This window comes from Epinephelus fuscoguttatus, linkage group LG23 (assembly GCF_011397635.1).
Source record: "Epinephelus fuscoguttatus linkage group LG23, E.fuscoguttatus.final_Chr_v1".
In the NCBI taxonomy this organism is placed as follows: Eukaryota; Metazoa; Chordata; class Actinopteri; order Perciformes; family Serranidae; genus Epinephelus; species Epinephelus fuscoguttatus.
Window position 1 is genome coordinate 16718468 of NC_064774.1, and position 17105 is coordinate 16735572.

Genomic DNA, 17105 nt, shown 5'->3' on the forward strand with positions numbered 1-17105 from the left:
TCTGTTTCATCATATTTTAAAATACAACAATAATAGATGTACTTATGTTGTGATCTCAGATTTTAAAACCCATATTCAAACAGGAATGAACAGATATATACAACAGTTCTCACATCTGAGTGACCAAAGAGCCACTAAAAGTTGTATGGACGTCGGACCCATAAACATGTGTATTTGCACGCATGAGCACGTACACCTGGTCTCCTGGCTGCAGCTGCAGGAACGCTGCGTTTCCACCATTATCAGCTGTGTCGTAGCCACACTGGTGATCGTCTGTCATGACCATCACTTGATTGTTCTTGTACAGTAACAGCATCCCCGGACGGTGTCCATTAGCATGATAGAAGATGGTAAAATAATAAACACCTGCAACAGGTGCAGTGAAGATACCTGTGGAAACAACAGTGGAATCAACAGTTGTTCTTTGAATATATGAATTCAATGACTTCTTCCCTTCTTCCATAAATTTCAGTCTAAGGTAAATATGGAAAAGTTGGTCATTTTAGTGCAGAGCTGCCAGAGCTTTACATCTGTCCCACGGATGATAGGCCTACACACTTATAAACAGCACCTGGAAGAAGATCAGCTCTGCACTCAGGATTTCAGGTAAATAGGCTATGATACAGCGCTGGTTAAGGTTGCTTAGCGACCTCAGACACAACCTGCCACTGCACTCGTGAAAGCTGGCACAAAAAAGGCACAAAAGTAGTCCCCGGTGCCTGTGCATTTTCCAGGTGGTTCACATAGCGGCGTGTGAATGGCCCCTTAGGGTGCTTTCACACATGCCTAGTTTGGTTTGGCTCAACTGAACTCAAGTTCATTTGCCTTGCCTAAGTGCGGTTTGTTTGGGCAGGTGTGAACATAGCAGTTGCACCAAAACAACCAGATGCGCACCAAAACAATCAGACAGAGACCTTCTTGAAGAGGTGGTCTCAATCTAATGACAAAGGGCGGCTGTGGCTCAGAGGTAGAGCAGGTCGTCCACCAATCAAAAGACCAGCGGTTCCATCCCTGGCTCCTCCAGTCTGCATGCTGAAGTATCCTTGAGCAAGATACTGACCCCTAAAAAGCACTGGTGTGTGAGTGTGTTAAAAACTGAGTAGTAGGTTGTATGGTAGCCTCGGCCACCAGTGCATGAATGGGTGAATATGACTCATGCTGTAAAAAGCCCTTTGAGTGGTCGGATGACTAGAGAGGCACTATGCAAGTGCAATTCCATTTACCATTACAAACAAACTCTGGTGTGATTCATTTGAGGTGAGAACATGTACCGACCTGGATCTGAACCAACTGCAGTCACATGACACATTGTTTGGGTTAAACATGAGCATGTTCCAGTCCTGGAGGATTATTAATGTGCACCTCCTCTTGTACTGCCTTAATATGCACATTCAGCACATCCAGTGTATCAAAACATTGTTTTCTAGTTGGAGCCGCGCCTCGTTTTCAAACTGTATGGTTTGACTAAAATGAACAATGACAGCAGTATAGTCCACGATGAGCAGCGCTAAAATCAACCTGTGTAGTTGTCCCTCCATTGTGACATTAGAAAGTGTCACATTTATCTTGCAAGTGTACTCTTCTTCAATGTTTTGTTTACTTCCTGGATTTTTCCCGCATGGAAATTCTGACCAATCAAGAGCAGCTTTCTCACACAAGGCATTTGATCTGGTCCGCTTGTAAATGCTGCCATGAGAACACAAACCAACTCTAGGCAATTATGCAACATTGTAAAAAAAAAAATTTTGTCCCTGATTCAGACCAAAGCAAGACAACTCTAGGTCTGAAAGCACCCTTAGACATCTGGATTTGTATACAGGGAGACTGCAGGTGACTGAGTATTACCTGTGTATGGACTGTAGGCATTACCAATGTTTGTTATCACTGTTCTGTAGATTAAAGTTGTGTCTGTGTTGAAGGGTCCAATGATTCTGTCTCCTCCTCCTGTTGCTGCACTGAATATCACCTTGGTTCTTTCTGTGTAAAAACAAAGTATCCTGATCACACAAGTATTTCCAGAGTCCCTCAGTGAGAAATGACACATCAGTTGTTTTCATGTAATTCTGACCAGCACCCATGTGAATTATGACTTTTCTGTAAAGACACACATTCTATCACGACTTCCATCTTTTGTCGTTTAGTTTGAATGAATGAATGAATGAATGAATGAATGAATTCTTAAAATCTTTAAATTTCACTTTACCTTTGTTTTTCAGTTCCCGAATTTGGTTTTCGCTGTCCTTCAACCTGGTTTCGCTGTTCTGCAGCCTGGTTTCGCTGTCCGTCATTCTGGTTTCGCTGTCCTTCAACCTGGTTTCGCTGTTCTGCAGCCTGGTTTCGCTGTCTTTCAGCCTGGTTTCGCTGTCCCTCAGCCTAGCTTCTACAGCTCTGAGTTTTTCTGTCATAGCACCAAACTCTATCAAGAGATCACACATGTCAGGATGACATGATACTGCTTTACCAGGTTTTTCTATTTCAGTAGTTTTAACATCATCCTGGGCCAATGTCAAGCCACAAAACAACAAAACAAACCACAAAATGGTGGAATTCATCATCCAAGCTGATTCAGCAGCTGTCATTCACTTACACTCTGACTAATGCTTTCCCTTGGGCTGCTTTTATGTTGTTTTATGATGACCTGTTAATTTTTAACCTCCCATTTGACACGTGGCTTTATTATCTTGTTGTCAAGCTCAGTGCTGCGCAGGGTGTGGAGATGAGAGGTATGCAGATGATAATGTAAATTATGCAGCTTGTAAACTCGGTTCAACAAAGATAAATGTAACTAATAGATTGATGATCTACATCAATTTCTTAATGTTAAGAAGATTTTTTTTGCCTTAATTCTCTTCCACATACCCCTTTTCCACCAAAATTAGCATGTGTACGCTATGTCTGGCCTGCTCAAAGCTGACACAAAACTTCTTCTTCATAGCAGCCTTTCTGAGGAGTAGGCAAGTTTAGCACCAGCAGCTACAACACAAAGGCTGGCAGCTAACTTAGGCGGGATTTATACTTCTGCGTTGAATGACGCAGTAGCTACGTCATAGGCTCTGCGTCAACATAGAGCCTTAGCTGTAGCCCGACATGCTCCTTTTCAGAAATGTAACTACACTTTGCGGCGACACAGACCTCCTGTCTATTTTTGTAAGCTGAAACCATTTCCCTCAGTGGAAACAGAGCTTTATTTATTTAATTTCACATTGTGAAGACAATAAAGCCTCCACAAAAATAGCATTCTAAGTCTTGTGTGTGATTTATCCTGGCTTCATATGAGCAGAGGAAATCTCTGCTAGCCACTAGGCTAATTTATACAATGTGAAATGCCATAGACTTGTGCTGATAATGTTAGCATGTTGTATTTGTTTGGAAAACGTGTTTAGTATAAGACAGTTGTTTTGTCAGTGAACCTTGTGAGCTGCAATGGAGCCAAATTTTGTAACGTTACCTTTGTTAAATGTTGCTGTTGTCCCTGGCTTCATATGAGTGGAGGAAAAGTCCGCTAGCTGCCAGGCTAATTTATGCAATGTAAAATGCCATAGGCTTGTGCTAAAAACATTAGCATGTTGTATTTGTGGGGAAAATGTGTCCAGATAAAGACAAGTGTTTGTCTGTGAATGCTGCGAGTTATAGTGAAGCTGATTTGTGTACTTGTGTTTGAAATTGTCCCTATTAAGTCATGTTTAATGTGTGTTTAATGTGTGTTTTGAAGCCAAAGTGGAAGTGATTTAAAAAGAATAATGCAGTCCATTGAATAAAGTTGAATAATGCCACGAAAGCGTGACTTTGATTCGCAGGTATGAAATGATAGAAAATATATCAAGAAACTGTCACAGCTTCAGTTTCTTAAGTTGTGTTTTTATTTAATTTATTCATGTTCTTTCATGTTTTACTTTGAAACTAACATCTCCTCATTTCAGATCACTTCACTTCCTGCCCCTGTGTGTTTTCCCTCCCTTTCTCATTTGAATTTAAATGAATCCAAATTATAAAGCACTACAATATTTTCACTTTCTGGTTCAAAAAAGAGCCTTTTAACTCAACATTTCCTCTGTATGTGCTACTTATTTTACACTGGAACATAAACAGTGCAGAGATGACCCAAATAATCATTGCAAGCAGTTGTATTTATTAAACAATTGCACAAAATACACACATTTAATTTACATTAATACACTTCTCACTCTAACTAATCAATAATTGCTTGTTTGATTTCTGCACGTGGCTACTTATCAAGTCAGCAAGTTTGGCATTACAAAGCTTGCTGTTTTATTGTGCAGTGTACTCAACTGCAGATTTCATTGCATTTTTGTCTGTTGGATTGTCAAGATTTTAACAATCATTGTATTAATTCTTTATGTCTATATGGGCTTTGTTTACACTTTAAATATTATTTAAAAGGCCTCAAGCTTTGGTTAGCAACAGACAATGAGATGAGTGTAGTGATTTCAGATTAAAGTCAATTTTTCATCATCACAATTATAAAATAAAGCAGTAAACTTAACAGCGAGGACTCATTGTCATTCATTTCTTTGAATTTACAACAGGAGAAACATAATTCTTGCTGAGCTCACTTTGAAGTCTAGTGGTAATAAATCCATCAGATTACTGGCAGGCACATAAACAGAAGACAGGCTACAGATATGATCCATGACATGCAGGATAAACAAGCATGAAAAAGGTTGTGTGCTATCAGCCTGGCGTCCTGTCCAGGTATACCACCACTCTCCCTCAATGTCAGCTGGGATCAGCTCCAGTAACCCTGTGACACTCCAAAGGATGAGAGAGTATCAATAATAGAGGACTTTAAATCACCTTTGTGTATGAAATGTGCAATAAAAATAAACTTGCCTTCATAAAAACAGAAGTGAAGTAGATTTCCTGCACTGCTTCCCTTTACTGGCTTGGCACAGCAGATGGTGCTGTTTACCACCCGGGAAGTGACTCCAAAGAGAAATGGGGTCACCAGACTATCACAGGGCTGACACATAGAGACAGACAACCATTCACACTCACATTCACACCTATGGACAATTTAGAGTCACCAATTAACCTGCATGTCTTAGGACTGTGGGAGGAAGCTGGAGTACCCAGAGAAAACCCACGCTGACATGAGGAGAACATGCAAACTCTGCACAGAAGGGCTCCCCCACCCTGGGTTTGTTCCATTTCTATACCATGGTTGTACATTACATCTCAAATCTTTGTTTATGTGAATGCAAATTAATTTTATTTAACATTTAATTGGTTTAATAAAAGGATAGCAAACCTGTACACCATTTTGCATTCTCATTTTTTAGTTGAAAAGGTCCAGTGTGTAAGATTTGGGGGATTTAGTGGCATCTAGCTGTGAGGATTGCAGATTGCAAACATTGTGTGTTGTGTTCATTATCCACAGAGGTCTCTTCCTCTCCAAAACAAAAAGTCCAGGTGATTTAAACCAGAAAAAAAAATAAAGCAGTTTTGTGTAACAAATCAGTGATTTTCAAAGCTGCTGGACGCAGATTTGCTTCAAAAGCAGGATTAATACTTGTGCTGCAGAGCCTATGCCATAGCCTACTCACATGGCCTACCCCATTGTGAGCATTTATACTTGTGAGGTGGTGTGTCTGTGTCACTCTGCAGTTACACCTCCAAAACACTAGTCGGCAGTAGAGGTTTCTGTGAAGTGCTGTAAAGTTTAGCTGATTCAACACACATATTAAACACACATTAAACATGGCTTAATAGAGACAATTTCAAACACAAGTACACAAATCAGCTTAACTATAACTCACAGCATTCACAGACAAACACTTGTCTTTATCTGGACACATTTTCTCCACAAATACAACATGCTAATGTTTTTAGCACAAGCTTATGGCATTTTACATTGTATAAATTAGCCTAGCAGCTAGCGAACTTTTCCTCTACTCATATGAAGCCAGGGACAACAGCAACATTTAACAAAGGTAATGTTACGAAATTCGGCTCCATTACAACTCACAAGGTTCACTGACAAAACAACTGTCTTATACTTAACACATTTTCCAAACAAATATAGCGTGCTAACGTTATTAGCACAAGCCTATGGCATTTTACATTGTATAAATTAGCCTAGTGACAAGCTGAGATTTCCTCTGCCCATATGAAGCCAGGATAAATCACACACAAGACGTAAAATGTTATTTTTGTGGAGGCTTTATTGTCTTAACAATTTATTGTTTCTTATCTGTGAAGTTAAAGTAAATAAAAGCTTTGTTTCCACTGAGGGAAATGGTTTCAGCTTACAAACACAGACAGGAGGTCTGCGTCACCTGATCTTTTGTATTTGTTTTGTTTGTCTTAAAGAAAAATGTGCACTGCATTCTCGTGTCCTGCATCTCAGAACCCTTCTTTAATAAACATACTTGACACATAATGATAAGTGAATCATATCTTTATTGACAGTTTCTCAATCCTGATTGACCAAAAAACCGCTGAAGGTGGTGACGAGATCGTTTCCCCAAACATGCGCGTTTGCGTCTAAACGCACGTACACCTGGTCCCCTTGCTGCAGCTGCAGGAACACTGCGTTGCCTCCGTTATCAGCAGTGTCGCCCGATGAGCGGTGGTCAAAGGTCTGCACAACAGAGTTGTTGTTCTTTATGAGGTTTAGGCTCACTATGTGTGATCCTCCAGCATGATGATAGAAGGTGAAGTAGTAAACGCCTTTAACAGGTGCAGCGAAGATCCCTGTGGAAACATTTTATTCCTACAGTTAACAGCTTTGTAAAAGTCCTTAGACTCTTTTTGAAGAGGTCAGTAACATTTTAAGTGCTCTTTTAATTTATTGCAACATGCTATGGAAATTAAAGTTATTTAATACATATACTTAAGGCCCTGAAGCTCTTTCTATCATAGCATTAATACGACACGTCAGAAATAAAAAAAATTCCTAACGAAGAATTTTAGATAATTTCATGTCAAAACAAGATTGTTGCTCACAATAATAATGCTAGCATGTTAATGTTTAGCAGGTATAATTTTCAACATATTCACCATGTTGGTTTAATGCTAACTATTATCAATCAATCAATTTTATTTATAAAGTCCAATATCACAAATCCCAATTTGCTTCAGAGGGCAAATTGCGTGGGCCTGATTTCACTTCAGCTTTTCTTAAAAAGTGCATTGCATGCTGCCATGTTTAGATGTTTTTTTGGGGAGGGTTTTTGTAACAAAATTTTGGGAGAAAGTGAAAATTGCAAAAATCGTTGTGCTGTCTTGGATTTGGAGCTTCTTATTATGAGTATTCAGTGTTTCCTACAGCTAACACAGCACAACCAGATCTCATCCCTGCTCTTCATAATTTGCCGCTTGAAGAGAAGCCCCGCAGAAGCAATTAACTTCCAACACTGAGCGATTAATCTCACACCAACATCCAAAAGGCTCGACTCGTCGTTAAACCAGTTAATAACCGTTGGGTAACGTTAGCCATGTGATGCTAAAAGTTAGCCCTGTCATGAGTGATGGCCAAATGAAGCCTCATGAACCACTACCTTTATTTTCTGACCCCACCACATGGCGCTCTTGGTTTAAAGATAAAGGCTGAAGGACTTGCAATGAAGTGTGCTTTCAAACCTTTGTTGAACAGACAGTGCCATCTGGTGGCTTCAGAAAATAAAGACAGTGGTTCATGAGGCCTCATTTGGCCATCACTACGATGAGCAAGGCTGTACAATGACATGAGATTTCACCTATTTTAAATAGTCAATTTTGCAAAGTTGTGGTAATTTGAACAAATTACAACATCCAACAGAATTCACAGGAATTTACTGAATTTGCTTTTATTGTTTTGATTACATCACACTAAAAAACACACAAGGCTACAGCAAAATTTGTTAAATATCAAGATGGCTTAAGTATCTGTGAGATTGTTTTCCTCTGCCACTGATATCTGCACTCAATTCCAAGTCTACATTGAGTTATGAGTCCTAAAAAAGTCAATGTGCTCTTCACCAAATGTTATGCCATTTTAATAAAAGAGTAAAATTTGTTAAATTTACAAAAATCATGAAGCTTTTTTAAAATTTGAATTCGTTCAAACACGTTTGTTAAAAAGTTACTTAGCTAGTTCAGTCACTATGACTGCTCATTTTTTCAGCTGAAATGTTATTGTAGTGATGTAAAAAGAGCCACCAGATGGCAGAAGCTATGTTTTAAGTACTACATGCAAACTATGCAAGTCACTGAATCCTCCACAACAAGTTCCTGCAAATGTTTCACAAAATTAAAACCTGTAAAGAAAATTAAGGGATTCTCTTAACCAAAATTATAATAAGCTTTTAATTTTAAACAGTTACAGTAAGTGTTGAGTTTGAAATGATGGCACGATGCATTAATTTATCAAGGCAAACAGGAACGGATTCAAATTAAAATATAATTTATATTATATAATATAATAAATAAATAACAGCCGGTTAATAATGTAGTCTGTTTCAAATGAAGCTGGTACTCCCCCGGGTTCTATGTTCCCCGGGTCCTATGTTCCCCGCTTTGTATGGGACCCCAAAAGGGTCCTATGTTCCCTGGCAACGGTCCCATACAAAGCGGGGAATATATTTCCTTTTGGGGAAAGCAGGGAACATAGGACCCTTTTGTTTTTAAAGGGTCCTATGTTTCCTGATCAGGGAACATAGAACCCGGGGAACATAGAACCCAGGGAATATAGGGATGACCCCCAGTTGGGAGTAAAGCCCCGCCACTGTTTTTTCATTTTATTCCTCCAATATGAAGAAATAACATTGTTTTCTAGCTTGATGCTAATGGCAGAACTCAGTGGGTTGATAAAGTGCCTCTGCTGTTTCACGCCATCATTTTTCCCTTTTTCCTCTGTCGAAATAATGTCTAGAGGAAATATCAATAGAACTGGGGAGTTGTTGCCGTACAGTTGTCCACAGCAGCAGATCGAAGTACGACGCTGCGTCGGGCTATAATCAGGCTGATATTGTGTAGTGTGAACCAGAATCGGAGTTATAATTGCTTTGGTCCATACTTCATGATTGTTTTTTAAAGGCAAAAGGTTGCATATTTAATCACAGGAGGTCCAGATGATTGTAAAAACTGGTCTCAAATGTGTAAATACATACCAGTAAACTGATTGTAGCCATTGCCGATGTTTGTTATCACTGTTCTGAAGACTAAAGTTGTGGCTTCGTTGAAGGGTCCGATGGCTGTATTTCCTCCTCCTGTTGCTGCACTGAATATCACCACGGTCTTCTCTGTGTAAAGCAAAACGTTATGATCATAATCACATTATTTTCCGATTGTATTTACATACACCATTTCATTTTGTTTATCCCATCACTCAAGGAAAATCAACACTGAAATCTTTAATTCAGTCAGAGAAAGAGTTTACCTTTGCTCTTAAGTTCTTGAATCTGGGTTTCACTGTCCTTCAGCCTGGTTTCCACAGCTCCAAGTTTTTCTCTCAAGGCACCGAACTCTTTCAGGAGATTACACATGTCAGGAAAGCATGATTCAATTGTTTTTTCTGTTTCAGTATTAGCACTGTCCTCCATGGCCAAAATCAGGCCGCAGAACAGTGACACGAACAATAAGACAGTAAAATTCATCCTCCAAGCTGACTCAGTGTCTCTCAGTCACCTAAACTCCGTCCGCTGTGATCCCTTGGGCTGCTTCTATGTTGTTTAAAGTTGATCTGTTAATTTTTAACTCCCTCTTTAGAAACAAGACTTATTATGCAATGAGAAATTTGTATTAACCACCGTATATTTACTGGCAGTCGGTTAACCTTTGATATTGTGGAGAAGTGCAAACACAGATGTTCCTCAGCTTTTCATTGATCTCACACTAACTTTGCAAAGATTCACGTGCTTCATGCTGCACTGTAGCAAATCAGCCAAGAAATAAAATTACATTAGTTTCAGGAAAACATTTGAATTTGAAGGTATTCAAATTAACACCACCATTTCACGAAAACTTGAGGTCGAACTTTAAATCCCCCTTTAAATCCAATTCAAGGTAACCTGGACTTTAAACCAGGCATGACTGACACTACATATAGCACTTGGACATCCCAGGGAATAAAGAAAATGTGATTTATTTTAGGGGACATCCTTGTTATCATCCTTGAACACATCCAAATGAAATATAAACTCCCCAGCTGCCACTTTAGATACCTACAAATCAGAAATTTTGTGACAAAAAAAAATCCATATTACTGCCATAATATCACAGATAGAGCAGTGACTGCTTCAGTGTCCAACTCAAGTGTGTTATGTGTTAAATGCCCCAGCTGCTGCAAAAACATGGCAAAATGGACTTGGTGTAAATATTGATGAGGATGAATGGGATTTGATATGGAGCCATATAAGGATATTGGTGTGTAATCGTCCCCAGTTGTTACAATATAAAACCCTGCACCGCTTGCAAATCTCTCCCAGTAAAAGATTGAAAATGAACCCCCAAGTTTCACCTCTATGTCTAAAATGGCGGGACTTAGCCATAGGTCAGTTGTGTGTGTTTATTGTTGAAGGAAAAAGAAAAGTCAATTTGTGGTGTTGTACCGACAAGGTGCTTTTTTTTTTTTTTTTTTGGTATAAGACCGTATGTATGTAAGGGTGGCACGATGGTATAGTGGTTAGCACTGTAAGAGCACATCACATCACAGCAAGAGGGTTCAATCCCAGGAGTGAGCCCCTCTGTGCGGAGTTTGCATGTTCTCCCCGTGGCAGCTTGGGTTTTCTCCAGGTACTCCAGCTTCCTCTCACAGTCCAAAGACATGCAGGTTAATTGGTGACTCTAAATTGTCCGTAGGTGTGAATGTGAGTGTGAATGGTTGTCTGTCTCTATGTGTCAGCCCTGTGATAGTCTGGTGACCTGTCCAGGGTGTACCCTGCCTTTTGCCCAACGTCAGCTGGGATAGGCTCCAGCCCCCCCGCGACCCTCAAGAAATTACGAAAATTGATGGATGGATGTAACCGGTGGACTCTAGTGATGTCTGCCTTGTGTTAATATAAAGAGGCCCCGATTGTGGATATCTTTTGAGGCGATCTCAGTTTATTCCTCTCCTGACAACAAGCGGCAAAAACAAAATCCTCCGTCAAACACAACTATACAAACTCCAGCTCCTACTACTAAGCCACACAAGCTTATGTTGGCATAAAATTAACTTATAAACACAGCTGAATGACACTAAAACATAGAAATTACCATGAGAGCCATGTTGCTTACCTCTCCCACAGAGCACAACAGCAAAAGGGGAGAGGACACCCTTTTATAGGTGGGGTATCTCCAAAGGGTCAACGCAGGGGTACAGAACTTGTATCAAACTTGGAGGCCCAAGCGTGTCAGGTAATAATTTTGTGGAATTATAACACTCAACATTACAAATGTACATTTGTCGCACATATGGGAACTGCCCATTGGTTCGACAGCCCATTGGTTCGACCATATTAAACTCATTGTTCCGAAGTCCGTTCTGAAATCATCATGATGCCCTGTGGTTAAGGTCTGGTTAGGTTTAGGCACAAAAACCACTTGGTTAGGGTCAGGAAAAGATCATGGTGTGGGTTAAAATGAAAAAGAAAGCGACAAACACATAAGCCGTGAGCCTGCTCCGCCTCAAGCCGGTCGCGGCGCACCGGTCCATGAGCAAAATGTCAATATGTGACAAGGGTGCACCTATGTGTTGAAGTTGTATCTAAATGTTTTGTCATTTTTATCCTCGATGGTTGTGCAGATCAGTGTTGTGCTGAACTGTTTGATGTTTGTAAAAAGAAGAGTCAGTAAATATACTTGAGAACACCATTTCATTCTCACCTTCTGGCCTGAAGAGGCCTCTATCACAACATCTGAGTGTTAATAATCTTACATCAGGACATAGACAGTGCAAAGATTACAGATTTGATCCAAAGCAAGCAGCTGTGTTTTTTACTACTTTTTAATACTTAGACAAAGTTCACACATTTCGTTTCCATAAACACATTTCTCAGATAAAATTCATTGATAATTCCATTTTCCATTTCTATGTGTCTACTGTATCAGGTCAACTATTTGTCCAAATCACGACAAACAAAAGGCTAAACAAACATCATGCATGCAATAAAATCTAAAACCTTTCCACACCCTTGTTGTTGGCCAGTCCCCATTTACCTCTTTTGCCCGTGACTACCTACTCAGGCTGTGTCTTGTTCTCGTGATTAGTTTTCTGTTTATATATACCTGTGTGCTTCCCTTCGTTCCTTGTCACAGTTTGTCTGTGTTGATCCCTGTGTTTTTGGTGTTGTTCCCCGCTCTGTTTCCCTCCTGTTGTCTTGTGTAACCATATTACCATATTATCTTCTTTCATTTTAGCTACCTGTCTGTTTTTCATCATCTTTATTAAAGATTCATGACAATCAGCTCAACGGCCTTTGGTTGATTTTAAAGTCTAATTGTAACACACTTTTTTACATATATATGTATGCAAGTTTTGATTCTTTATCCCAACAGAGTGGTAAATATTTGTGTAGTTGTCTGTTCTCACATTTGACTGACCAAAAAACCACTGAAAGTTGTGTGGTAGTTGGATCCCCAAACATGCGTGTTTGCACTCATGCGCACATACACTTGGTCCCCTTGATTCAGCTGCAGGAACACCGCGTTTCCTCCATTATGAGCCGTTTCATGGACTGCTGGGTGATCCTGTGTGACGACCATGCGCTGGCTGTTCTTGTAGAGATACAGCTCTGTCCCAGGCTTTCCTCCAGCGTGATGGAAGATGGTGAAGTAATAAACACCTGCAACTGGTGCAGAGAAGATACCTGTGGGGAAACAAGAGGGTGTTGTACTCATTTCATGGGTTTCTTTTCTTTCTCTTTTACCTGGAAGTGATCTAGATGTCCCACCCATTAGTTTACACACATTTTCACAAATTTCATCCTGACATGTTTAGTGTCTTTGGAAACGTTAGGGTCTCAGTTAAGATGTAAAATAAGTTTCTGTGGATTTGAATAATTGGCTACACATCATGACCGCCTACTGTGTCATGATCTACCAGCAGGTCACTTGTTAGGTGTTAAACTGCTACTGTAGTTCTCATTACCAGGTCATCAAATACAGATGCTTTGTCACGCCCCTCAGTGTGTGATATCAGCACCAAAGGCCTTTAGCGTCTTTATGAGACTCTCTGGGCTTTCAGCTTTCTCCAGTGTAAACTTCTCTGCTGCAACACATGACACTGAAAGCAACTGACGCTGTCTGAAGACATATTCTCATAACGGTTCATGTGATATCTTACGCCAACACATTCTCACTCTGACCTCGCCACACATCAATGTTTGGTCATGGACTTTCCACGTCCAGATACAACGTACAAGGTACCCTGGGTGCGTTGGTTGTTGACGTTCTGGGACACTGTGTCAAGTTCTGCCTGTTACATGCATTATCTTCTTTCAAAATACACTTTGGTTTTCACAGGAAATTTAACGTTTACATACAATCTCTTTCACAATAAACGCACTACGTTGGTACAACATCACAAATTTACGTTTTTTTTTTTCCTTCAACAATAAATGCACATGGTTGGGTTTAGGCAACAAAAACATGTGGTTAGGGTTAGGAAAAAAGAAATTAAACGGGATGCAAATACTGCTCTCCTAGGTGAAAATCAGTGTTTGTTGGACCCACCCACTACATTTCACGCTGCATTTACCCCTGACGCTGCCGGGCGCAATTAAACTATAACAGCAACCAGCTGCGTATCATGCTGACGTTAAGGGGCGCCTTTTTTTTCATTGGTTTCCGCAAGTCACTGCCCAAGCGCTGGATTTTGACTACTTCGGACTGAGACCGGGCTCCTAGTTAAGGTTTGGGCAAGTAAAGTTTTGTAGGTTAGGTTTAGGACTGGAAACATGCCAATGACAAACCTTAAAATAGCTAAAAGTTCACTTAATTTCATATGAGACGCAAACACTGATCTTCTGGGGGAAAGTCCTGTGTTTGTTTGACACATCCACCACCCCAACCTGCCTCCTTATGTGGACTTTCGCTCTCTATACTACTTCCTCCTTCACTTCCGTCAGTCCATTGGTCATATGAAAGCATCCTTCCTGATGACATGGGTTTCACTGGCTCATGATCACTGGGTGTATTACTTTTTGTAGATATACATATAAACTGCATGAAAACAGGCTAAATATCAAGAGTGAGAAAGTCCATGTATGGCGGGAGGAAGAGGATGGCGATGGATCAAACAAAACAAGACTTGCTCAGGAGTTCGTGTATTGTGTGACACTGTAAGTCAGTGATGTATAAATGTAGCATTGCATAATTTGGGTATAGTCGTCCTGCACTGATGTCAGGGACATTGTGTGGGACCCCCTCGCAAACGAGATGTCGCATCTCAAGGGGTTTATCCCGTTAATAAAGAAATTTTACTCACGTCACGTATTTATGTTACATCACATAAAAAAAACACTTGATGTTTTATCTAAACCTAACCAAGTAGTTTCCATTTCACAACATTAACCATATCTTACAAAGTGTTTCAAATGTGCGTCACATAGATACGTTAAAGCACTGGTTCCCGTGGTCCAAAAGCGGGTCTTGGGTCCATTCTGAATGGACCGCAAGTGACTAGCAAATGTGTCAAGTTTGTAAAATAACACTTTATTTTTAAGTGCAGTGATTTTCCTGCAAAGAGCTTTTATTCTGAATTGCCATTTCCTGCTGTAGATTGAGTGACTATGGACAGATACTTGACAGAAAAGGAAAACTAGCTTGACGATATGGCCAAATGCAAGTACGACGCTTAATGTATTAAACTGTGTGGACCCTCTGGACTCCGTGGTTGGACCAGTTGGGAACCACTGCGGTTAAGGGTACCCTGTGTGTCACTTTCAGATGCAGGATATTTGATGCCCTTAGAATGAGAAACGGTTTGATTATACAATTTCTAAGTGTTTAAGTGTTGGATTACAGACAAGGATTGATATGATTTATTTATTCATTTATGTTATGACATTATAATATAAAACATGGCTCACTAACCAAATTAAACAACCTGACCAAAGGTCTCCTATGATGCCCTTACCTGTGGCTCCACTATAGGCATTTCCGATATTTGTAATCACCCTTTGGTAGATGAAAGTTGTCTCTGTGTTATAAGGTCCAATGTCTCCTCTTGGTCCAGCCTCAGCACTGAATATCACCTGTGTTCTCCCTATGGAAAGCAAAAATATTCCTGTCACATTATTTTGTATTTCTACATTCCAGCACAATTCACACATCGCTTAACAAATGTTTCAATAAACTCTTCAAAGCAATCAAAAAATTGCACTCTACCTTTGTTCCTCAGCTCTGCAATCTGGTTTTCACTGTTCTTCAGCCTGGTTTCCAGATCTGCCAGTTTTTCTGTCAGTGCCAGCAGCTCTGTCACTTCCTCACACATGTTGGAATAGCAGTATTTTCACCCAACCAGAAATAGCAAGTTGATTCAAGACTGCTCAGAGGACTGGTCAGTCTCCTCATCACATCAGGCTGCTTTTTATAGGGTTTGGTTAATGATGACGTCTGCACTTTGAACATCCCACTTAGCACATGCCTCCATGTGTTTGCTGCTGTAGGTCTGATCAGATGCCCTATGATAAGAAGGAATGCCGGTATTGAAGTGTGCATTTGTGCATTGTGTAATATTTTTTTGTGTTTTGTAATGTATTTTTGTTTTGTTTTTTTAAAAAGTAAATTTGGATTTCTTTTATCATTTTGTAAAAGAGGAAGAACTCTCTAAAGGTAAACACATAAGTTCTTCATTTGGCGATGTAAACTGGCAGTCCTGACAAATAATTGATATTTTCCAAGAAGGAAGGACTGCAAGACTGTTTCATTTTACTGTTTTACTTTACTGGCTGCAGAGGAATGATACTGAAAATATGTATGCATGTAATGGGCGGTGGTGTAGTAGTAAGCACTGTCGCCTCACAGTAAGATGGTTCCTGGTTCGATCCCAGGAGTTTGTATGTGCAGAGTTTGCATGTTCTCCTCATGTCAGCATGAGTTTTCTCCAGGTATCAGCTTCCTCCACAGTCCAGGTGGACAAAAGGAAATTAAGGGGGTGAAAAGTCTGAGTACGGTGGGGGGAAAGGGACGTGGATGGGTCGACTAATCACTGACTTTCACCTGGGAGGCTTGCTTTTATGTTCAACCTGTCCAGGGTGTACCCTACCTATCACCCAATGTCAGCTGAGAGATAGGCTCCAGCTGTGTTGAGCTCAAGAGGATACATTTATTTTTGAAAATATGTATGCATGTAATGGGCGGTGGTGTAGTAGTAAGCACTGTCGCCTCACAGTAAGATGGTTCCTGGTTCGATCCCAGGAGTTTGTATGTGCAGAGTTTGCATGTTCTCCTCATGTCAGCGTGGGTTTTCTCCAGGTACTCCAGCTTCCTCCCACAGTCCAGAGACATGCAGGTTAATTGGTGACTCTAAATTGTCCGTAGGTGTGAATGTGAGTGTGAATGGTTGTCTGTCTCTATGTGTCAGCTCTGTGATAGTCTGGCAACCTGTCCAGGGTGTACCCTACCTATCACCCAATGTCAGCTGGGATAGGCTCCAGCCCCCGAGGAGACCCCCAAGAGGATAAGCGGCTATGGAAATTAATGACTGTCATGTACCAAGCAGAAACTTTACATTTCCTGTGAAAACAAACATGCAAGAGGCTCAAGTTGAAACAGCATCCCAGAACTTCAACAACAAACACAACACCTTGCACGTTAAATGTAGACGTGGAAAGTCCATGACCAAGCAGTGATATGTGATGAGATTGGAGTGAGAATATATTAATCTTTACGTTCAAACCTCATTCCTGGGCTGCTAATTCATTAGATATCATACAAACTATTGCATGTATTGTAGGCTGTTCTCACGCATTGTTTGTATGTATACCACTTTTGTTGCTTGTGCACGCTGAGGAAGGGTTTCACCCGTAACGTTCGTGTGGCAATAAACATTATAATTGGAGTGCTGTCCTGTACCTTTTGTACACATTTTTTTTACATTTTTCATTGAGGATTCAGTACCCATTCATACTTCTGAGGGTTGAGCGTGTTTGTTTGGACTTCTGATTGTATGTATACCTACA

General features: G+C 40.3%; 3 protein-coding genes across 4 annotated transcripts; all 3 read right to left on the bottom strand.

Moving 5' to 3' along the window:
• Positions 1 to 3600, bottom strand: LOC125883935 (complement C1q subcomponent subunit B-like). Of its 2 annotated transcripts, XM_049568599.1 has the most exons (4): positions 3449 to 3600; positions 2204 to 2416; positions 1846 to 1977; positions 1 to 390 (listed from the first exon to the last, which is right to left on the bottom strand). In XM_049568599.1, the coding sequence occupies exons 1-4, from the start codon at positions 3480 to 3482 to the stop codon at positions 110 to 112; spliced, it is 660 nt and encodes a 219-aa protein (XP_049424556.1). In that variant the 5' UTR covers positions 3483 to 3600; the 3' UTR covers positions 1 to 109. The 2 variants fall into 2 exon arrangements, with proteins under 2 accessions (XP_049424556.1, XP_049424555.1); XM_049568598.1 differs by lacking the exon at positions 3449 to 3600 and having other exon boundaries at positions 2204 to 2573.
• Positions 3601 to 6400: 2800 nt separating this feature from the next.
• LOC125883937 (complement C1q-like protein 3) lies at positions 6401 to 9660 on the bottom strand. The gene is made up of 3 exons (XM_049568601.1): positions 9380 to 9660; positions 9111 to 9242; positions 6401 to 6714 (listed from the first exon to the last, which is right to left on the bottom strand). Exons 1-3 carry the CDS (start codon positions 9594 to 9596, stop codon positions 6434 to 6436), a joined length of 630 nt encoding a protein of 209 aa, XP_049424558.1. The 5' UTR covers positions 9597 to 9660; the 3' UTR covers positions 6401 to 6433.
• A 2248-nt stretch (positions 9661 to 11908) lies between these two features.
• LOC125883938 (complement C1q-like protein 2) lies at positions 11909 to 15478 on the bottom strand. Its single transcript, XM_049568602.1, has 3 exons — positions 15310 to 15478; positions 15059 to 15187; positions 11909 to 12788 (listed from the first exon to the last, which is right to left on the bottom strand). Exons 1-3 carry the CDS (start codon positions 15413 to 15415, stop codon positions 12508 to 12510), a joined length of 516 nt encoding a protein of 171 aa, XP_049424559.1. The 5' UTR covers positions 15416 to 15478; the 3' UTR covers positions 11909 to 12507.
• Positions 15479 to 17105: the final 1627 nt, after the last annotated feature.

Bases quoted from the DNA above. Each gene is read 5' to 3' on its own strand.
- LOC125883937 (XM_049568601.1), bottom strand. From the start codon at position 9,596: ATGAATTTTACTGTCTTATTGTTCGTGTCACTGTTCTGCGGCCTGATT. The intron at 9,243-9,379 runs GTAAACTCTTTC...TGCTTTACACAG, and splicing joins TCAAGAACTTAAGAGCAAAG to AGAAGACCGTGGTGATATTC. The intron at 6,715-9,110 runs GTATGTATTTAC...ATGTTTCCACAG, and splicing joins TGGCTACAATCAGTTTACTG to GGATCTTCGCTGCACCTGTT.
- LOC125883935 (XM_049568598.1), bottom strand. From the start codon at position 2,555: ATGATGAATTCCACCATTTTGTGGTTTGTTTTGTTGTTTTGTGGCTTG. The intron at 1,978-2,203 runs GTAAAGTGAAAT...GTTTTTACACAG, and splicing joins TCGGGAACTGAAAAACAAAG to AAAGAACCAAGGTGATATTC. The intron at 391-1,845 runs GTAATACTCAGT...TTGTTTCCACAG, and splicing joins TGCCTACAGTCCATACACAG to GTATCTTCACTGCACCTGTT.
- LOC125883938 (XM_049568602.1), bottom strand. From the start codon at position 15,415: ATGTGTGAGGAAGTGACAGAGCTGCTGGCACTGACAGAAAAACTGGCA. The intron at 15,188-15,309 runs GTAGAGTGCAAT...TGCTTTCCATAG, and splicing joins TGCAGAGCTGAGGAACAAAG to GGAGAACACAGGTGATATTC. The intron at 12,789-15,058 runs GTAAGGGCATCA...GTTTCCCCACAG, and splicing joins TGCCTATAGTGGAGCCACAG to GTATCTTCTCTGCACCAGTT.